General features: G+C 43.6%; 1 protein-coding gene across 5 annotated transcripts in view; it reads right to left on the bottom strand.

Moving 5' to 3' along the window:
- Positions 1–23,589, bottom strand: part of PALM2AKAP2 (PALM2 and AKAP2 fusion) — a 503,398-nt gene that overhangs the window by 405,682 nt on the left and 74,127 nt on the right. For all 5 annotated transcript variants that reach the window (XM_073345681.1, XM_073345680.1, XM_073345678.1 and 2 more), the window contains one exon: positions 8,924–9,134. In XM_073345681.1, coding sequence (XP_073201782.1) covers positions 8,924–8,953 — 30 coding nt within the window. In that variant the 5' untranslated portion in view covers positions 8,954–9,134. The remainder of the gene's footprint in view (positions 1–8,923; positions 9,135–23,589) is intronic.

Genomic DNA, 23,589 nt, shown 5'->3' on the forward strand with positions numbered 1-23,589 from the left:
TCCAAACCCTCACTCCAGTCTCCTGAGATATTAGAACCGTGACAATGAGTTACCAAACAAAATGTGACGTGTGAAGTGTGGCACAACCTCAACAGATAGCAGTCACTACCATTCCCGCTGTGTATGCTAAGACCCCTGTAATGCCTACACGCAGTGAAATGAATTAAAGGCACAGCAGGGACTTCAATTCAGAATTGTCTTAGTTTTGCTGGGTTCAACCGTTCATGTACTTTGAAGGCACAAGATTACGTGCAGTACTGTTTCGGAACACATTTCTACAGAAGATTTCTGTCTGTGAGAATCTCGCCTAATGGAAGTTACTGCAATACACAAAAATCGGTCTGTGCATTGAAGCAAAAAGGGAAACATAATTCCAGCTATGGTGCTTTTCTCTGCCCCCCCCACCCCCCCAATCGCATTTTTGCACTAGTTATCATGACTGGGACTAAAAGGGTAACAGTTCAAGACAGATAGCACAACCCTGGCCCCCAGAACAGAGTAAATGGTTGCTGTCAATTGTTCCCAGCAGGCTGACACTTGGAGTGGTTGTCATTCCCTTGTGCTGGAGTTAAAAAGCCTTATAAGGGAAGGGCTGGCCAACTGTTAAGCAGTCTCAAGTGTTCTTCAGTGCTGAAAAAAACTCCTGGGAATGCAAAGATTACACCATATTTCACAGCAAGCTCATATAGTCACAAAGCAAATATTGTATTTTTGAACTTCAAAACTCTTCAGGCTATTCTTTTAAAAGTAATATTGAAATGGGTTCCCATGTGCCATTTCATTGTGCTGAGGTGGGAAGATCCGGTCTTAATCACTGTTTTGATATGGGCATGGGCCCTGTTAGCTCATTCCACAGGCAACCTGTCGAGGGGCAAACTGTATGTGGAATTTCCAGTGCATCAGGTCCTGGGTAAGCAGATGTGCTGGCCATATGGAGGGAAAAAGGGCTCCAGCCTTCTAATTTTGAAACATGGCTGAAAATGCATGGTGAAATTGTAGGTACGGGGACATCCACATGGAGAATCAGCCCCTCCATGTTGCTCCCCTGCTTCACCAGCAGCTCAGCTCAACCAGGACTCAAGATGCCATTTGTGGGAGGACTGCTGTGCAGCAGTACTCTCCCCTACCCAGCCTGAGTCAAGGCAGGAGCCATGGAACAGGATCTAAATGTTGCTTTGAGCTGCACTACCTCTTGATGGGATTTCCAGTGGAAAGCTGGCCAGGAGGATTAGAAACAATAAGCGCCCTCCCACGCTCATGGAGCCTCGGCTGTGCAGTGCCCACAGGGAGGGACTTCTGCACTTAGGGAAGGGGGATAATGCCAGGTGAGTATGTTGGCAGCCATCTTGCTTGACATACTGGGGACCCTCAGAGCTAAAAGCTTGAGTCTCTTTAGCCTGTAAAGTCAGGCTTTGTAGCTTGGGGCTGTAACTGACCCACTCCTCTGTGACTCGAGCACAGAGACTTGCAGTGACCAGTTAGTTACATGGACTTTGCTACCTCTTTATGTTTCCTCGTCATTCTGGCTGCTGCTTTCATGAGTCTTCAGCCCTCCATGATGTTCAGCAGATGGCTATGCTACAGTACGTTTGTGGGTGCTCGCTTATAAACCAGTGAGCCATGCCAGACAGGCACAGGCTCTCTTGTAAACCTAACTGTGAGCCAAAGAAAACTGTTGCCCTTCTAAACAGCCGTGCCTCTGGATAGCCATACACTGAGATTCTTTGAAGTGCTTCCCAGTCATTGCTGCTATTTGCTTTCTTTTTCCGAAGCCTATTTAGTATTCCAGACTTTAACCATTTCTTCTTTGTTGTTTTTAAGAGAAATCCTTGCCCATTCATTTTTCAGTTCACATTTGACAGCTCAGTGGCACTATAAAGGAAATGGAGTAAAAGCTAAAGTGCAAACTAATTGGGAAAAGTGCATTTGGCCACGGCTCTAAATTGGATAAAATTGCTCTTGCTGCCAATGCTCTGAGTGGAGGGACTTGACACAGGAAAAACTTTGGTTTTGCACCTTCTGAATCCTCGAAACCCAGCCTCTCTTGTGAAATGTTTGCAAACATTATTTTGCATGACAAATGAGCCTCAGCTGCAAAATCCAAACACAGATTGAACCACTCCAATATTCCAAGGTGCTTAGATCTAGGGTGTTGGTGTTGCCAATTACAGAGACTTGGGGGCGGGGTGGTAGCTGCAGAATTCTGATCAATTATTGGATTATGCTCGAATTTCTAAAGACCGTTTGACTCCAAGGTTTAGTTTTGGGCCTCTATTTTCTATTGTGTTTTTTAAAAAATAAATAAAAAGTCTTAAAATGAACAAAAAACCACACAAATCATTGCAATTTTTCATTTCTTCTCCCTAGCAAAAGACCCTTTCAAAAGGCGATCACAGAATCCCTTTGGACACACTTCTCCAGGATTCCCACACCAGATCTTGAATTCAATATTCTTCTCTCACTATATTAATAATCTCCTACTGATGTCAACAGGAAATCTGTTGAAGAGAAGAATATCCAAGTTGAAATCTCCTTTGCAGATCAGAGGAGATAAAGGTCTCTTCGGAGAAGGAGCAAAATTATTAGGCAATCTATTCCCTCTACTTTCATTGTGGAAGAATTGATTTGATTACCATGATAGATGGCTGTAGATTTTTGAGGACATACTTTGCTTTCAATGAGGGTAAGTCTCTCTCTCAATGGAAATTACCTCACTTAGGCTACGGATGATGGTAATGGGAGAAAACTATAGTCAGCCATTGTCTTGTCCCCATGCTCAGGTCTAACTGGGCACCATATTTGGGGTTGGGAAGGGTCAGATTGATAGAGACCTGGGGGGAGAAGGTGTTCACCTTTCTCTGTAGCATGGGTCACTTGCTGGTTTAAACTAGTGTAATTGGTGGATTCTCTGTAACTTGAAGTCTTTAAATCATAATTTGAGGACTTCAGTAATTCAACCAGAGGTTTTGATTATTACAGAAGTGGGTGGGTGAGGTTCTGTAGCTTGCAATGGGTGCAGGAGGTCAGACTAGATGATCATGATGGTCCTTTCTGGCCTTAAAGTCTGTGCATCTGCATGTGAACATCATGAGTTGGGAGCAAGATGTATGGAGGCAAATGTTCTGCTTTAGATTTCATTCTTCTATTGACAATGTGCTATATCACATCAACCATCTTTGGCAGAAGACAGATTTGCCACAAGCTTAATCAGGAACCTCTAGTGGAGAGATGCTTGTTCATCTGTAACTAGCCACACTAAGGTCTTATAAGCCTTCAGCAGTATGTACTAGAAAGCAAACTACATTTGGCTGAGTGGGAGTATCCCTACAAATCTCATCGAATGGTCCTGAAAAATGATGACTAGTATAGTAAGACCTGTCCTGAGAGGCCCAAAATGTCTTGGGTGGAGTTATTTGGACAATTAGATGACCTAATGCTCCTTTGTGGTCTTAAGTCTGTGACTATTTAGCACCAGAGCTGGTTGACATTTTCCAAATTTCAAAATGTTGAATTTCAAAAAAATTGGGACATTTTAAAAAAATGTTGGCGATTTTCTTTTGACCAGCTCTGTTTATCACTACATACAGCACTATTCCTCAGATTATCTCAGAGGGCTTTGCAAACATTAATTGATGGAATGTGTCAAGACCACTGTGAGGGCAGGATGGTGAACATTACTATTCCCATTTTGCAGGTAGAAAAATGGAGTTACACAGAAGTTAAGTGACTTGTTCAAGGTCAGACACTGAGTTAGAGCAGGTATTAGAAACAATGGGTGATCTGGTCCTACTGAAGTTAATGGGAGTTCTGCCCCTGACTGATTTCACCCTAGATGAAATCTCTTGACTTCCATATCTATGCTCAAAGTCACTTTTCAAGAGAAGACAGAGAATAAGCAAACTGTGGTTACACTAAGAAGTTCAGCTGGTATAATACTGCTAACTATTTTCTGCAAATATTCATATTTTTGAACAAAATAATGTTAACCTTTGACACTCTTTTTGGGTAAGGCTTCAGAATGTTCTAACATTGATTTATTGCCAGGAATGTTCATGGAAATGGAATTAATATTGCAGAATATAAATGAAAATCAGTTTTCAAGTCCATAATTTTAAGTATTTATAGTAAAAACAGGTATTTGCTAGGAAATGCCTGCTTTCAGCTAAAGAATAAGGATGACTAAAAAGCACGTAGGAGGATAATCTCTTAAAATACTGTCAGTAAAGGCTAGCAAGCAAAATAACGCACACAGAAAAAGTTAGTGGGGGAAAAGTTAATGCAAGTAACATGCAGTCAAATTAGAATGAGGGTCAGGGTTAACACAGCTTCACAGTGAGTGAAGGTTAGAAAGATTAAAGGATAGTAATGGATCCAAATTCTCTAGGAACACAGGAAGAAGTAACAAAAGGTTGAGATATAGTGGATCAAAGCTTGCATACTGTGCCTTAGGTTGGTTTAGGCCAATAATTTAAAGCAGGATTCAGTTTAGTCTGTAAAATACACAGTCTAGTTCACAAAGTTCCTCCAGTCTCCCAAACCAGTCCTTTTGTGGTGTAAAATAAGCTACAGCATGAAATAAGTTGCTGACACTGGCAACTTCTCCATTTCCTACTCTGTGTTTTTAACCTCAGAAACCAAATTTTTACCATATTTTGTTACTCTTCAGCATCATTATCTACAGTAGTAATGAGAAAAAAGATGAGGAACACAAATGCTTTCCAGAACTTGTAAGTGGAGAAAGTTGAATGACAAAATAACATTCTCATAAATAATATACAAATGCTAGGCTTCTGGTTCCATTTGACTGAATTTAATCCCTTACTATTCACAAATGCACAATGTTAGTCTAGATGATTCAATGTTGAATGCATATATTTGACCCATGAGTGCTCTTAATATAGATTTGATCATGCCCCTAGGGAACAGGGACAAAACCACATGTCCATAAGACAAAGCCATGTGACTTATCTAGAAGCTTGAATGCTGTGATAAGCTGCCCTGTATAAAGGTCTCATCCTAATTCTTAATTGAACTTAATTTATGAGCCGAAGCATGAGGTTTTATATACCGGCTAACATTTGTTAGTTAGCATTAGCTACTGTAACTCTGGAGATTGTCAAACTGGGCATTCTTTCCTAATCTGGAGCCACCATTACCTTGTTGCCAAAATCCATTCAAACAACTTTTATCAGAGCAATCAGTAGGATTCTAGTTTGAAGCATGCCCAGCGCTAATGGTCACAGAACAGAGACATTTCAATCATTCTAATGTGAGTACATGAAATGGCTTGGTTCCGATCTATACAATTCTGGCAATGTAAAGGGATTTAAGGCGGCTGTAAATAACAATGGTTTACAGTCCCAGCGTCTTAAACTGACTTTTCAACATGTGCTAAAACTGGCTCAAAGTATTGAGGTTTAAACACAAAATATGTAGGCCTGGAGATGTGGGGAGGGAGGGCAATGCAGAATTTCTAATTTCAGCCACCCCTAGCCCAGATTCATCAAGTCTCCTTGGAAATTTGTATAGCCCTCTTTTGGGATCTCTGAAATCAATGGAGTTATGCTGATTTATACCAGTTGAGGATCTGGCCCAGAAGGGGTAAGCACCGGTCACTGTGACTCTACCCGTGTACAGCCTTTAACTCCAGCAGAGTGGTAGTCACTAAAACTCCTACACACTTGTCTCCTTCAGTACTCAGCTGGACCATGCCCTACCTGCCACTGCCCCAGTAAGCCATTTGTCATGAGACATTACAGCAAGCCCCAGCCATGCACTGACCAGCAGCTTGTTATTTCTTTCACAAGCAGTTCTTTCCAGGTGGTCTCACTCTTGCCAGATATGAGGGAAAGTCTTTTTTGTTTTGTTTTTTTAAGTGCTTCTCAGCTGTCAGATAGCAGCCTCTTAATAAGCAGACAAAAGACAATAACATTCTCCCACATCAAGCGTCACTTATTTCTTGGGGCTAACTCCGTTACAGAGTCTCAGGAACTGTGCTCCTGAAAAAGTGAAGCAGCTAGGCCAGAGACCAAATGTAGTGGAATTTCCTGCTACCAGAATACAGAAGTTGTTTTGTTTGTCAGATCCATAACTCACTTATGGCCTTGAGGACTCAAACGAATTTGAGCTCTACAACTCCTTAAAAACAATGTTATACCCTAGAAAATACAGCAGAGACTCAACTTTCTACCTGCTCTCAAAGACCTTCTTTCACTAGTGGTGTCTTTCCTCTAGGAGCTAATGTTCACTGCTGTTTCAAGGTTCACAAAAGGAAGAATAAGATCCCTAAAAATACACAGTACTTTCCTTATTAATGTCATCTTTAGCTTAACAGGGGTGATTGCTGGAGCCACTTTTATTATTAAATTTGTATTGTGATAGGAGCCCAGACACAAACCAGAACCCAATTGTGTGAGGTGCTGTACGAACACGAAACAAAGACAGTCCCTGCCTCAAAGAGATTACAATTTAAGGCAGAGTGCAGGCCAAGAGTACCCCAGGGTGGATTCAAACACAGTCTGAGCATGGCTTGGGTTTAATGACTGCAGCATTCTGCCCACGCTACTCTATGACGTGTAATTATTGAGAAGTCTCATTCAGCCTTACAAATGCCCTGGAGCACTTAGTAATCTGAATGAGTTGTAACAGTGATCAAGGCCTGGTCTATACAAAAGTTTTGCTGTTTAACTGTACCAGTATAACTATACCAGTATAGATGCAGTTATATACAGGCAAAAAATTTTTTGCTGGTATAGATTGTACTGTGTTCAGTGAGTAAATTAAACTGTACCGGCAAAAGTACTTTTTATGACCGATATCACTGCACCTACACTAGGGCTTTTGCCAGTATAGCTATGTCTTAAAAAAGCCATACCCCTAACTACCATAGATATACTGGCAAACCTCTCCAGTATACATCTGCCCAGACTTAACTCTCTTAGAATGCATATTTTATTGAATATTCACAATAACGTCAGTATATGCACAAACTGAGTATTAGTTATACATCCCACCAGAATTCCTTTCAGGCACAATGCAACACCCATTTGTTTGACAAGGTTTTGGGGGAAGGGTGAGGGTATATTCTGGGTATGTTTGGGGGGAGGTCTCAGTGGTTTTACTGGAGTTTATCAGTTTTTCTTGTCTGCTGGCTGAGGTAAATTATTGCCTGTGTTGGATTTTTTAAGGCCGCTGGCTGGTGGAGTTAATTTATAATGCATTAATGCTGTTGGGTGGGTATTGTGAATCAAATTATTGCCTGTGCACTCAGAGCTTTTGTATGGATGGGGGTTTTTTTAAATGTCAAATCTACATTAATATATACGTATAACCTAGCGTGAAAGAACAGAAAGGTATGCTAACAGCATACATTCACACACCCATACAATAGAATTAATACAAGAGCAGAGGAAATCGTTTAAGTAAATTAATTTGAAAAATTGTTCTCTTTTCCCCCAGTTATAGGTGCCCCCCCCCGTGAGATACCTTAACGGGTCTTGATTTTCAGAAAGTGATGAGCACCCACCCTCTGCTGATCAGGTCACTTCAAAGTGTCCAAAAAATGGAGGGACCAAAAAAACCAAAGGCCACTAGAAGTTCTATAGCTAATGCAAAAGATGTAGGGACAATGGATAATGTTGACAGACACCCTTTCCCACAATGCAGGGAGCTGAACATACATTGTTGGTTATGGCAAATGTCATTGGTTTGTGGTATAAAAGCCTGGTCCAAGAATCAAATTTCCCTCCACAGCCAAAGGCAGGAGAACAAGTGTCACATTCTAGGATACTATCTAGACGAGTGAGGGGTTGCGTCCCTGCCTGCCCTGTAACCCTAAGTGCTTCAAAAGGCTCTGTGCTGCTGTGAATCTCTTGTCTGGATGCACCCATATAAATCTGTACGGAGTATCTGCGGGTTAAGCAGCTCTGACTCAGTAATTCTGATCCCAGCAGCCTGCTTGTTACCCCCCAGTCATGCTCTGGTTACACTTGCAAGATGATCCCAAAACACCGCCAGTCTTGAATTTCCCCCAAACCATGTGCTCTGCAATGCCCAGCCCTTTCCTGGATGTTCAGAGAGATACTGAGGTTTGTTTATTCCTTTAAAGATATAATATCGAGCTGTGTGCCACACTAACTGGAGTTAACAATGACTTTAAAACAAACACAGCACCGGGTTTGTTTAGATTAAAGGTAAAACAAGTTTATTAACAAAAGGACACAGGAGTTTAAGTGAATTCAAGTATAAGGGAGAGAGTTAGAAAAGGTTACAAGCAAACGCAAGTGAAAAATGCTTTCTAGAGACTAAAGCCTAAGAAAACAAACTACAGCCTTTGTCCAAGATAGTTTCCTTACCAACCTGCCTACCAGTAAGATGGTTGACCACCCCTCTCGTCGGGATCTTCCACAAAGACAAAGTGCTTGGATCCTTTGTCTTCTTAGGTGAAAGATAACTTGGGTTCAGTACCCCTCTCTTTTGTAGTCCAATGAAATGGATTCTTCTGAAGGTTGCCCTCCCCCCCAAAAATAAAGTTAATTCGAGCTGTGAAGAAAGCGACATGGAGTCTCCTGGTGAAGGAAGTTCCATGCTGGTTCCTTCCCTCCTTGTAGTTTGCTAAAAAGCAAATTGATCTGTTTTCTGCAATCTTCTCTCCCTACCATGATGCTGAGAGGTGGTCTCCTCTCTGTACTGTCCTGACAGTCCTGTTCACCTTCTATGTAATTGGCATCCCCTTTGTCATTGAGTATACTGTAGAGATGCCTTCCAGGGGGCTGAACCACATTCCTTTGTCTAGGGTGGAGTAACTTTAGCCCTGCCTGGAAGAAAAATAATTTCTAATATGTTTGTAATTCTGAATTTATCTTCTGTAAATACATCACTCAATATTAATGATCAGTGTGTTAACTTTTCATTGATATCTTACCTGACACCTTTTACATGCAGCTTTTGACATTAGTGAGTAGGGATACACTGAACTGCTTGGGCCAGCTGAACCTCAGCTAACAGATACCAGTGATCCCCTTGTCCTCGTGCAGTGGGATGCTGTTAGGGTCACACCTCAGTGGCAACGATAAAGTCACTTTTTCCACATCAAGTGAGTAGGCAGCAATAGGCAAAGTAGATTTTTATTTCTTCTATAAAAAAAGAAGAAAATTTAGTACCCTTTTAATACTCTCCACTGAGTATGAACTTTTAACAAAACCAGGTATTAAGTGGGCTTCCAATTTTATAGCAATAACTGACCAACATTTTAAAATCAAGAGTCATTAAAGATGCTTGGAGAAAATAGAAATTAGTCTGTTTCTGTAGTAAAAATCTAGTCTGCTTGGCTTCAATGAAGGTTCCTAAAAGCAGTTTTAATATTGTATCAGGAAGGAGGTTGTAAAACCACAAACAAGAGTCTATCTGGACACCAGTCAGTTAACAGTGTTTTAATTACGATTGTTCTCATAGGGTACAACAAGTGCATTACATTTTTCACACTTTCCTATCGTAACCTGGGATTGCTCAATCCCAATAACAACCTTCAGTATTGAGGAAACATTTTTAATGGTAGAACTTTACAGTTCCTTGGAAAATCATAAAAATAGTTGATCTATTCCATGTGTCGCAGCTAGCAATCAGAGTAGCATGGGTTTGAGCATGAGCCCCTTTCTCAGTCATGACACACAGATTTCTGACTATTCCAGGAAAGCTCTTGTGGACCCATTTACTGACCGAGTCTCAGGACTTGTGTACATGACCTTGGCAAAGTGCACTAGAAGGGTGTGGTTTGGAGATCATACTACCGTGCTGCACTCTGCTCTGCGTAGACCCTGGTGGCATGTTCTAAATGTACCTAGTTCACTTTGGACTCCATGACCTAGGTTCCTTTTCGAGGGCACCAGCAAGGCCCTACACAGGGCAGTTAGAGCACAGCATGTTAGTGTGCTTTACCACACCCCTCTGGTGTGTCTTAACACGCTGTATAGACATGCCCTTAGTAATGAAGATGAAGGACTGAGAACGCTATGCATGATTCTGGATGAGGTCTTATCTAGCCATGGCCATGCCAGTCAGTGTGCTCATACCTGACAGGTGCGGGATGTTGCTAAATGGAGTCAGACATAGATGTGAAGTGTCTTGCTCACCTTCTTCATTATCAGTTCATTTAGAAAAAGATACAAGGCCATAGCAATTCCATTGGACCAGTACAGCCTGATATCTGTCAGCCTTGTGACTTCTAAGCCATCCTAGCTTCAAAGATTGAGCTTATAGAAGTCTTTCATGACTCATGCGGGAGCTCCCCTCAGTGTTCGATGGTTCTGGGTGACATCTCCATGCAAATCTTACACCTAGGTACATCATACTCAGCTCCCAAGTTTGGTGCAGCAGCCATGTTTATCTATGAAGGTGGTCTTGCAGCTACATCCACACACATGCTTTGACCTTTCTTCCTTCTCCTTCAACACGTCTTCACTAGAAAGTTAGGCAGACCTTGTGGAGTTGTGTCAGCTAACATGATATTAAACAGGACTTTACAGACAGGGCTCACCATGGTTAACATTGTGACAACTGGTAGCAGTTAAACCCTAGTGAAACCATAGGTTTTGTGGACCTCTAAATCCCTTAGACAACTTTGAAAATTTACTAACTAGGTGATGGTCAACAGTAAATAACCAGTTCTGATCTTTTTTCTGCTTCCCTCTGTGTTTACATACTGAGAACTGTGCTTGTTCATGCATTTCAGAGCTGTTTCATGTGGCATTTTCCTGAGATATCCCATAGATATTTTTGGTACAGTACATCAGGGCTTGATGATCTTTCATTAGTGAGTACTGGGAAAGGCTTGAGGACAAATTAATAGCATAATGTCTCGGAGATATTATGTTTAGTTTCTACTGACTTCAAGTATTTCCTAGCCTTTGATATGCAGCCCACTTTGTGAATTATGTGTTTCTTTCATGTCCTGTCAGTACATTAGGGATGAACTCTTACATTGACATTTGTAATGGAAGGTTTTTCGGCATACCAAGCTAACATGAGCATAAATACAGACACAATTACTCCCAAAATTCCAAGGGGATGGGGTCACTCCCAATTTAGCTTGCTAGTCCCGCTGAAAGAACTGTCAGTGCAACTCAAGCTTTTAAGTCACAGAAGGGTGCTTGTGTCCCTGGAATATTTACTACAAATGCCCCAGTGGCTCATATTTCCCAGAGTGAATAAAATGTTTTCTTCTCTTTTTAAAGAGATCATCTGTTTGCCGTAAGCTACTTACAGTGCCCTATATTTTCAAAAACAATCAGTGAATGAGGGCACTCAAAAATAGAAGCACCCATCCTGAAACAGAGCTCCCCACCTAAAGCAGGCTCTTTTAAGATCTCTCATGTTGGGCAACCAAAATCACCAGCTACTTTTGAACATTTAGCCCAGTATATTGAGTATTTGAACACTTGCACTGCAAAATGAGGATAGCACAATTTAAATGCAACTTTAATTCTGCAAGGTTACAATGGATTTTGTGTTCTCAACTCATTTTGACAGCAAGAGTAATTGCTGTGCAGAGAATCAAATTGCCTGTGTAAAAGCTTTAACTCTGTATCCTTGATCAGATTGTTTTAACAAAAACATTTCTTCTCTATAGAGCTTCGCATATTCCTCGAATCCCAAAGCACAATGCCTAATAACGAATTCAATACTCATCACCCAATAGCTACGGTGGCAATCAGAACAACCACTATGTGTTCAGCTATATTATTATTATACCTCAGAGGCAGCCTTGGACACAAGCTATTTTGTTCCTGGAAGGAATGTTGCTCAGAACACCTGGGGTGAAACCCTGGTGCCATTCAAGTCAATGACAAAACTCTCATTGACTTCATAGGGCAGAAATTTAAGAATAATACCTATTTTTTATACAGTGCTTTTTCATCAGTAGATCTCAAAATGTTTCAGGTTCAATGCATTTATCACCACAACACCTTTGTGAGGTAGGGAACTGCTATTATCTGCCCCATCTGTGAAATGGGGCAGTGGGGCACAGATGGTAGGTTTACAATGCACACTAAACTAAGGTTTGACCCCAAGCCTCACTTCCATCCACACACCAGCCATTCTGACTCAGGTCAGCAAACACTCAGGACTTGGGTCCTATGGCACTGCTAGGGGGGTAGGTGAGACCCCCCCCCAAGCCTTGCTGTGACTCAGGTTCAAGCTCTGTGAGACCCCAGGTCCAGCAATTGTAAGCCCAAGTTTACAATGCAGTGTAGATGCTCAAGCATGGGCTTGGAAACAGAGTCCACAAGCCCAGGTTTACAATGCAGCGCAGGTATACCCAGAGAGGCTAAGTGACTATCCACAGTCATACAAGAAGTTCTCGTTTTTGTTGGGTTTTCTTTTTTTGAGGGCAAAGCAGGGAACTGAACCTGGGTCTCCCAAGTCCTAGGATAGGGCCCAGGCCTGGGCCCTGGACCATCTTGCCTCCTTTCACCCCAGAGCTGTCCTGTACCCTTTTCAAAAAAGTGCCATGGCATCTTTCCATTTGAACAGCCACCACAAAAGGGTTTAATTTCATATCATACCTGAAAAAGGCACCTCTAGATGTGTGAGCAAGTGGAACTAGGCGCTGGTGCACCAAAGCACTCAAGCACATGCTTAACTTTAAGCATGTGAGTAGTCCCACTAACATGAATGGATCCCATTAACGTTAAGCATGTGTTTAAGTGCTCTGCTGCCCTGGCACCTCAGTGCAAGAGTATTTAGTGAAGGACAGAATCTTTCTCCCAGGCTGGCGAGTTTCCCCAAGGAAGGGGTTAGTTGGTGGCTCTGTGACTGCATAGATTCTCCAGCTATGCCCCTTTAAATCCATTAAAGTCAATGGAGTTACACCAGGGAGGAACTTAGCCCACTGCATTTAAATGAACAGCCCCATGACAGTACAGCAGTGTTCTAATCTAAGATTTAATGCACCTTTCAAACGTCTAGCCCATTAAAGATCCTGAGGGAAAACAGAAAATATCACCAGACTGGCTAACACACCCCTTTTGTCCTCCGGAAAAACAGCTTCACAGCTATATGTGGAGAAATGGTAATTCTGTAATATTTCCTATTTGTCCCACATTGACTGGAAATGAAACACAAAGTTTTAACACGGAGGGTAATTAGCCATCGGAACAATTTAGGGCTGGAAGGGACCTCAAGAAGTCATGTAGTCCACCCACATTAAGGCAGGATTGAGTATACCTAGACCATCCTGGGCAAGTATTTGTTTAACCTGTTCTTAAAAACCTTCAGTGAAGAAAATTTGATAGCCTCCCTTGGTAACCTGTTCCAGGGCTTAACCATCCCCTATAGTTGGAAAGTTTTCCCTAATGTCTAGCCCAAATCTCCCTTGCTGCAAACTAAATGGATTACTTCTTGCCCTACCCTCGGTAGACATGGAAATCAATCAATCACAATCATTTTTATAACCACCTTTTGCATATTTAAAGACTTATCTCCCCCCTGAGCAGTCTCTTCTCTAGACTAAACATGCCCAATTCTTTCAACCTTTCCTCATAGGTCATATTTTCTAAACTCTTATTTTTGTTGCTCTCCTCGGGGCTCTCTCTCCAGTTTGTTCACAACTTCCTTAAAGTGTGGTGCCCAAAACTGAACACAGTACTGCAGCTGAAGCCTCACCAGTGCTGAATAGAGTGGAACAATTATCCCCCAAGTCTAACATACAACACTCCTATGAATACATCGCAGAATGACATTTGCCATCTTTGCAACAGCATCATACCACTGACTCATATTTAAGCTGCGATCCACTCTAACCTCCAAATCCTTTTCTGCCGTACTGCTGTCTAGTCAGTTATTCCCCATTTTGTATTTGTGCATTTGATTTCTCCTTCCTAAGCACAGTACTTTGCATTTGTCCTTATTTAATTTCACTGAATTGATTTCAGACCAATTCACACAAATAAATGTGCTTGGCCACTCCTATTTTTATCTTCTAGACACTAGGCATTTCAACCCTAGTCAGAACTTGCTTCTTGGCAAACATCTTAGAAGCACAGATACACAGCATATAGTAAAGATAACATAACCAATGATAATCCCGTAGTGATGCTGTCCATATCAGAGTCCTGTGCACATAAAAAGGGGAACAGACAGGATGCATTTAAGAAAACAATTGGGCAACTGAAAACTTTTTTAAAAATAAAAGTTGGTCACAGTTAGCCAAACACTATATAGGTTGTTTCAGTCAAATGAAAAGCAAAACTAATCTGCTAGCTATGTGAAGCTGCATTCAAGCAACCCCCCAGGTATCCATTGTTCGCAGTGTATGTGGTCAGCCACTTGGTCAAGGTTACAGCGGCCTACCAACTGAGAACTATGAATGGGCACTGGATCTACCACACACCGATATTTTATGGAGAAACTTTGAATGTGAGCTTTTTTTAAAAATAAATAAATAAATAAATAAATAAAAAACCAACCAACCAAACAACGCCTTCCCACTCCTAAAATCATGATAGATTCTCCAGCACTGGCAATTTTTAAATCAAGACTAGGACAGTGGTTTTCAACCTGTGTTCTGCAGACCCTTGGAGGTCCACAGACTATTTCTAAGCAGTTGACGAAAGGTTTTCATTACTGTAGAACATTGGTGTTCATCCTGTGTTCCCGTTGGGGGGTCCACAGACTATGTCTAAGATTTCCAAAGGAGTCCATACCTCCATTTGAATTTTTTTAGGAGTCTGCAAATGAAACAAGGTTGAAAACCACTGCTCTAGAAAATATTTTGGGTATGTTCAATGCCCTGTGTTATATCAGAGGGTCAGACTAGATCGCGGTGGGCAAACTTTTTGGCCTGATGGCCGCATCTGGGTATGGAAATTGTATGGGGGGCCATGAATGCCTGGTGGGGGAGGGGGACTCTATGGGGTGTAGCATGGGAGGGGCCCTACAAGGGTGGGACCGCGGACTCCCAGGGGCCCTGCTCACAGTGACACCAAGGCGGCCGTAGCAGGCACCGCCCAGGTGGAGGTACACCAGCCCCTGGATGGTTTTGAGGCTCTCGAGGGTGGGGCTGTAGGAGACCAGGAGGAGACTGGGCATGCTGCCACGTGCGGGGTGGGGGTTGCCACGTAGGAGTGGGGTTCCGATCCCAGAAACAGTGCAGTGAAGTTGTGTCTGCACAGTGTGGCTCTGTGTGCCGGAAGATGGTGCTCATCAAGGGAATTGTGAGTTTGGGGCTGGGGAGCAGGGCAAGCCCCTGACCGCATTCCCTGAGGGGAGCTTGAGGGCTAGATAAAAAAGTCTGATGGCCCAGAAGCGGCCCACGAGACATAGTTTGCCCATCCCTGGACTAGACGATCACAATGGTCACTTCTGGCCTTGGAATCTATGATTGACACACCAGAAGGCTTGCAAGTAGAAGCGTTCACACAGAGGGGCAATTGCTGATGGGAATGGCTTTGGCAGCAGTGTTGTTGTAGCCACTGATCCCAGGATATTTGAGAGATAAGGTAGGTGAAGAGGTGAGATAATATCTTTTATTGGACTGTAGTGGACCGCAGACTCACCGGTGTGGTGCCTCCTGCTGGTTGTCCTGGGAATTAGCTCGATTCCAGCACGGAGCACCCTCTGCTGGCAGGTGGATCACCTGCCTCAGGCCCCCGTGTCCCTGCCGGACCCCGGTGCCCCTTACCCTGGGGTTCTGCCCCAGCAGTACCCCCACTCTCTGGGTTCCCCTCCCAGGGGAACCCCCAACCCTCTAAGCCCACCTCGCCTCAGTGGCTACTGCCAGTCATCATCTAGCCCCCTTTCACTGGGGCAGACTGCAGTCTGTAAACCACTCATCATTGGCAAAGGGTTGGACCAGCTGCCTCTGTCTAGCCCCAGGCTGCACTTCTGCAACCTCAGTACCTGCTTTGGCCTTTAGCAAGGTCTCAGCCTGGGGATTTGCCAGGCTGGAGCTCCCCACCACTGCTCTACTTCCAGTACTTTGAGCTCCTAGACAGCCAAGTCCTCCTCTCTCCACAGCTAGAGAGAGGCTGTCTGCCTTCTGGCCTTGCAGACCTTTTATAGGGCCCAGGCTTGTCCTGATTGGCTGCCTCTCAGCCTTTTCTGATTGGCTCTCAGCCCCAGCCCTCTCCAAGGGCTGGCATTTAACCCTTGCTGAGCCAGAGCGGGGTGACTGCCCCGCTACATGGACCCACTTCTGTTGGTGAGAGATAAGCAGCTCTGTGTAACCTCAAAAACTTGTCTCTCTCACCAACAGAAATTGAACCAATAAAAGATATTACCTCACTCACCTTGTCTCTCTAAAGACATTCCTGGGTCATTTTCCTTTAAGACTCTGCTTGTAGCCAGGTAAAAGCACTGTTGACTGCATTTCTGTGAGCTAACAACATGACTCCCTTAATCAAAGGGAATCACACACATAATTCTCTCCATTATTTCTCTCCAAATTAATGGCAGCAGTTAGATATAATCCAGGCAATTTCTACCAGCTCTCAACAACATATATATGTGCCAAGCTATTAGTTCTTATGAACATTTAATTCTTATACCTCAGGCCATATGACCTTGGTCCGAATTTATTAACTATCAAAAGCTATGCAGGGTTCAACCTAGTCATAACCTGGATGGGAGGCATACAGAGAAAATGGTATTCATATTTCATGTAGGCAGCGACACTCTGGAGAGAGCTGAACCAGCATCTTGGATCAGTACAACAGCTTGGGCTTTCACATTGAGGCTATACCTTGTCTCTTTAATTCTAGCCAAAACTCAAGATTCAAATACTGGCAAACTTTGGAGAAATCCAGATCTGAATCTCAAGAGAGAGATCATGTTTATTTCTAGAGTCACATTGAACCAACACTGTGTTAAGAGGAAATAGGTTACTAAAGGGTGCCATCCATCCATCAAAGTTTCTCCATAAAAGGGATTAAAAAAAATTCCAAATGATGGCCCAGAGCAGTGGTACCTGCAGCCATATGCACGGTGCATACCATTGGCAGGATGCCAGGAGCTCGGGCTGCTGGAAGCAAAGCGAGGCCGGGCAGGAGCCCTGGTGCAGGAGCCAGCCCAATAGCAGCAGCAAGGAGCAGCAGCACTGGCTGCCTTGCTGCCCACTCAAGTTTGGCCCTGCGGCCCCTCCTGAGTGGCACTGTGACCCTTGTGTGCCAGGTCGCAATGCCACTCACTCAAGTTTGACCCTGCTGCTCCTTGTCATGACAGAAGTGCCATGGGACCAAGCCCAAGTGGGTAGTGGGATGGCCAATGCTACCCCCCCTTGCCACTGCCATGGAGCTGGCTCCTATACCAGGGGCCTGCCCAGCCTTTCCCCACTTGCAGAAGCCCATGTCCCCTCTGCTCAGGACTCATGCAGCAACAGCTTCAAGACCCTCTAGCAATATGGGGAGTTGCCGTGAGTGCCCGCACAGGGGAGCCATCCAGGAGAAGGTGGCAGGGAGATCTAGAGGGTGGACACAACCAGGTTCAGTTGTGCATTATCATATGAAAAAATTCTGAGGGCACCTCTGACCTAGAGCCCTGGCCAAATTCCAGTTTGGAAACCTACCTTCTGGTTTCCCTATCTGAGTTTTGTTTGTTGACGGTATTTATCGTCACTTCTTTTCCTAAACTCTTGTGTCAAGTTGTGGAACGTGATTTGCAGCCACATTCCAGTCCAAGACGGATGAAGACATAATCTGTAAAATGGCTGGGCATTAAAGTTGCTATGTGAATGTAAGATGGTATCATTAGCCTGTAATTTATTTATCCTACGTGCGGCCAATGACCAAACAGGACAATATATATCTGAGGGAGAGAGAATCCATTCATATGCCAACCCTTCAAATTCTTCAGCGAGAAAGCTCGGCCTGGTGATCTGTGGTGTACGAACCTATATAAAATCAAATGTTTGCACATTCTCTAGCATAGTGGTCCATGACCGGAGCTGCTAGGCATTACTGCAATACAAATAAATAGTTAATTCATATGGGGTTGGCCATGTCTGTCTTCATGACTGAACAAGGCTGACCATACCAGGGCCCCACCTGAGGCCTCTGGGCTCTATAGTCATACAAATAATAATAATAATAATAAAAGGGCATTCATGAGCTAGTAACCATGGGTCAGATTATGAAACCCTCACTCTGTGTGTAGCCCCTCACTCCATGAGGTGTGTCATTGTCTTCACAGGCTCTGGTTCTTGATCTCCAGCCTCTCAAAATATACGCTTATAATCAAGGCATTTCTATGGGAAGCAATTTTTTTTTTTGCTGACTCATCCTAGGCTGCAGGACAAGCAATGCTCAAAGCTGCTGATCTCCGCCTGTAAAGCTTTAACTAACAGATTACAGTAGCGTTCGGCAGATCACTCTCAATGTGCTGCATTGTAGCGCTGCATAAATATGTTCTATTAAAACCACGGAACGCAGATGCTGCTTTTTCTTTTCGGGACTGTACCATTCCCCTTCATAACCTTTACATGCTTGCTGGCTCTAAGAAGAGTCCACCCAGGAAATTTAATATTTTGTCTGTCTTGTACCTAGTAAGCATTTACGGAGATTAAATGGTGCCATTCATGAATGACTTACGCTTCACTTTCTGCTCAGGTATTATGTAATTTTCCTGGCACCTTTTCAGGGTAGATTAGAATACATTGGTATTCACTGAGGCGGGTTACTCAGCTGAGCACACAGACGGACACCCATGCAGTACTGCCGTTATAGAGGTCTGTGAACAATTAAAGAAAACAAGGAGAGGAAAAACAGGAGGGGCCTGAACAGTGCCAATGCACAGAAAATCACACTTGGAAACTGTTCTGAATCCTCAAGAGCAGCTTCCAGCCACGTGCTAACCTACGTAACCAATTACTTTTGGTAAGAGGTACAAGCTTTCTTTGTTTCTTGCTGATTTGGGTAACCAGGTGGCTTTACACATTAGGCTAAAATAGTTTAGAGCCTGAACCAAAGCCCACAGAAGTCAACGAAAAGACTCCCATTAACTTCACTGGACTCCAGCTCTGTCTCTCAATGCTCCCCGTTTCAATCAGTGTGGAGGAGTCAATGTTCTGGGTCTCCCACCCCAAAGAATGATTAAGGGGAGGTTGCTTGCCTGCTGGCTGGCACAAAGGAAAAACTAGTAATTGAGAGCTTACGGTTCATCGTGGTGTGCTTACAATGTAGTGCTCTTGGCAGGCATCTATGCCTGACACTGTTGGGCGAGCACATTGATCTTACCCAGTGCGAAGTGACCAATGAAGTGAGCTGTAGCTCACGAAAGCTTATGCTCAAATAAATTGGTTAGTCTCTAAGGTGCCACAAGTACTCCTTTTCTTTTTGCGAATACACACTAACACGGCTGCTTCTCTGAAATCTATATTTCAGTTCTTTCATGCTCCTCTTTTCTCAAGGATCAGATAATCCTTTTTCCAAGATAAGTGCCGCCCTAGGCCTTAACCCTGCAACAGCATCTCTGCACTTGTGTGGACTGCACCTAATGATTGTGTACGCACACGCGTGTGCGTGTATGGGGGCATGTATGCTTGTGCACATCCATGCATGCAGAAGAACAGGAGATCGTGACAGTGAGTTCTCCTCAGGCAACATCAAGAACTGGCAGGTAGAGACATCTGGGATATTTTTCCCTCCATGAGGTCATGCCGATAAACTGTAGCCGATTACCCCAAAGAGATTAAAACATTTACAGGTACCAGCGACTGAAGTGGCTTTACAATATTCTACTTGTCAGGAATCATCAACTACTTTCTGATGGGTGGCCTATTTGTTTTCACTTGTCATTATTATCATAATGGTGAACCATGTGTAAGTAAATGTTTAGACTGGGTTGGAAAAGGTTTATTACAATCGGGCAAGGCTGGAAACAAGGTGCGATGAATTTTCCAAACAAGGACTCGCGCCTTGGCCTTATTGAATGCTGCCGTCGTGCTGCTATTGTTAAGAGTGAGATGGAAATTTCTTTATAAACGATGGTTTGTATTTTTAACTGTTTCATGTCTTAACAAGCTCAAGGATCAGCTTGGATTTAAATAGCAGATTAGAACTGTTGGAACATGATTTACATATCAGCTGACCAAAGAATGCATTGTAGACTATGTATTTTCAATTTTCAGATGTCTTTTGTTAGCTAGAGAAAATCAACAGCCTTTTATTTTTTAAAGGGGACCCTGTAGGAGTAACCACGGGGGTGAATGGATGGCAACGCCCTACCATATGAAACCCAAGAACTCCTCAATGCCAGTTGGCACAGGGGGGTACAGGAACGTACCTATTCTAGCATTAGAGAGATAAGACGAGGGAGGTAATATCTTTTAATGGACCAACTTCTGGTGGTGAGATGCACAAACTTTTGAGCTTCTATGCTTTGTGTAGGTTTCAGAGTAGCAGCCGTGTTAGTCTCTATTCGCTTCAATCCCCAGGCTGAGGCCTGACTAAAGGCCAAAGCGGGTACTGGGGTTCCAGAAGTGCAGCCTGAGGCTAGACAGAGGCAGCTGGTCCAACCCTTTGCCGATGATGAGTGGTTTACAGACTGCAGTCTGCCCCAGTGAAAGGGGGCTAGATGATGACTGGCAGTAGCCACTGAGGCGAGGTGGGCTTAGAGGGTTGGGGGTTCCCCTGGGAGGGGAACCCAGAGAGTGGGGGTACTGCTGGGGCAGAACCCCAGGGTAAGGGGCACCGGGGTCCGGCATGGGGGCCTGAGGCAGGTGATCCACCTGCCAGCAGAGGGAATGGCTTTGGCAGCAATTGCCCCTCTGTGTGAACGCTTCTACTTGCAAGCCTTCTGGTGTGTCAATCATAGATGCCAAGGCCAGAAGTGACCATTGTGATCATCTAGTCCAGGGATGGGCAAACTATGTCTCGTGGGCCGCATCTGGGCCATCAGACTTTTTTATCTGGCCCTCAAGCTCCCCCAAGGGAATGGGGTAGGGGGCTTGCCCTGCTCTGCCTGCCCGGCTCCCCAGCCCCCGACTCACAATTCCCTTGATGAGCACCATCTTCCGGCACACAGAGCCACACTGTGCAGACACGACTTCACTGCACTGTTTCTGGGATCGGAACCCCACTCCTACGTGGCAGCCCATAGAGTCCCCCTCCCCCACCAGGCATTCATGGCCTGCCATACAATTTCTAAACTCAGATGCGGCCGTCAGGCCAAAAAGTTTGCCCACCCCGATCTAGTCTGACCCTCTGATATAACGCAGGGCATTGAACATACCCAAAATATTTTCTAGAGCAGTGGTTTTCAACCTTGTTTCATTTGAAGACCCCTAAAAAAATTCATATGGAGGTATGGACTCCTTTGGAAATCTTAGACATAGTCTATGGACCCCCAACGGGAACACAGGATGAACACCAATGTTCTACAGTAATGAAAACCTTTCGTCAACTGCTTAGAAATAGTCTGTGGACCTCCAAGGGTCTGCAGAACACAGGTTGAAAACCACTATTCTAGTCTTGATTTAAAAATTTCCAGTGCTGGAGAATCTATCATGATTTTGGGAGGGGGGAGGCGTTGTTTGGTTGGTTGATTTTATTTATTTATTTATTTATTTTTTAAAAAAAAGCTCACATTCAAAGTTTCTCCATAAAATATCGGTGTGTGGTAGATCCAGTGCCCATTCATAGTTCTCCATTGGTAGGCCGCTGTAACCTTGACCAAGTGGCTGACCACATACACTGCGAACAATGAATACCTGGGGGGTTGCTTGAATGTAGCTTCACATAGCTAGCAGATTAGTTATGCTTTTCATTTGACTGAAACAACCTATATAGTGTTTGGCTAACTGTGACCCACTTTTATTTTTAAAAAAGACTGTCCAGTTTGACCAATGTACATAGCAAGGATAGGTTCCTGGGTTAGTGTTTTTGTTGTGTGGTGTGTGGTTGCTGGTGAGTATTTGCTTCAGGTTGGGGGGCTGTCTGTAAGCAAGGACTGGCCTGTCTCCCAAGATCTGGGAGAGTGATGAGACAAACACCTACAAGATCTCCATCAAGCATTCTTATAACTACAATACCCACCTGCTGAAGTGAAGAAACAGACAGACAGAGCCAGAAGAGTACCCAGAAGTCACCTACTACAGGACAGGCCCAGCGAACAAAATAACAACGCCACTAGCCATCACCTTCAGCCCCCAACTAAAACCTCTCCAATGCATCATCAAGGATCTACAACCTATCCTGAAGGACGACCCATCACTCTCACAGATCTTGGGAGACAGGCCAGTCCTCGCTTACAGACAGCCCCCCAACCTGAAGCAAATACTCACCAGCAACCACACACCACACAACAGAACCATATAACCCAGGAACCTATCCTTGCAACAAAGCCCATTGCCAACTGTGTCCACACATCTATTCAGGGGACACCATCATAGGGCCTAATCACATCTGCCACACTATCAAGGCTCGTTCACCTGTGCATCTACCAATGTGATATATGCCATCATGTGCCAGCAATGCCCCTCTGCCATGCACATTGGTCAAACTGGACAGTCTCTATGTAAAAGAATAATGGACAGAAATCAGACGTCAAGAATTATAACATTCAAAAACCCATTGGGGAACACTTCAATCCCTTTGGTCACTTGATTACAGACCTAAAAGTTGCAATTCTTCAACAAAAAAACTTCAAAAACAGATTCCAATGAGAGACTGCTGAATTGGAATTAATTTGCAAACTGGATACTATTAACTTAGGCTTGAATAGAGACTGGGAGTGGATGGATCATTACACAAAGTAAAACTATTTCCCCTTGTTTATTCCCCACCCCCCACTGTTCCTCAGACTTTCTTGTCAACTGCTAGAAATGGCCCACCTTGATTATCACTACAAAAGGTCGTCCCCCCCACCCCCGCCTTGCTGGTAATAGCTCACCTTAAGTGATCACTCTCGTTACAGTGTGTATGGTAACACCCATTGTTTCATGTTCTCTATGTATATAAATCTCCCCACTGTATTTTCCCCTGAATGCATCCGATGAAGTGAGCTGTAGCTCATGAAAGCTTATGCTCAATTAAAGTTGTTAGTCTCTAAGATGCCACAAGTCCTCCTTTTCTTTTTACACTTTGTGTAAAACCTGAAGAAGAGCTTTGTGTAAGCTTGAAAGCTTGTCTCGCTCACCAACAGAAAAGCTTTCCGTTCCTCTCCATTAGTTTTCAGATGATTCCCTAAAAATCATGATTCAATATAAAGTCAATCATGAGATCCCTTTCCTATTCTTGAAATGCTATAAAGTTGGATTTTGTAAATAAAAATACTGAATTCCCTTGGATATTAATCTTTTATATTAATTTACTTTATTTTCTATAGACTGAGCACAACTTGCTTTGGGGGGGGGGGAATAGCTGGTGCTAAAAGGCTTGGGGGGCGGGGGAGGTTGCAAACTCCATGTCAGTAGTTGCAGCCTGAACTGTTTTTGAACGTACAGTATACCTAGTTTGCCATATATGGCCGTGTGCATATAATGTGCTATTTACGGTAACTCCTCTGCTATTTAATCTATACAACAATTGTTGTGTTTTGAGACATAACTAGTGTTTTTCAAATTTATATACAACATTCAAATGATTCACAATAATTGAG

This window comes from Lepidochelys kempii, chromosome 5 (genome assembly GCF_965140265.1).
Source record: "Lepidochelys kempii isolate rLepKem1 chromosome 5, rLepKem1.hap2, whole genome shotgun sequence".
In the NCBI taxonomy this organism is placed as follows: Eukaryota; Metazoa; Chordata; order Testudines; family Cheloniidae; genus Lepidochelys; species Lepidochelys kempii.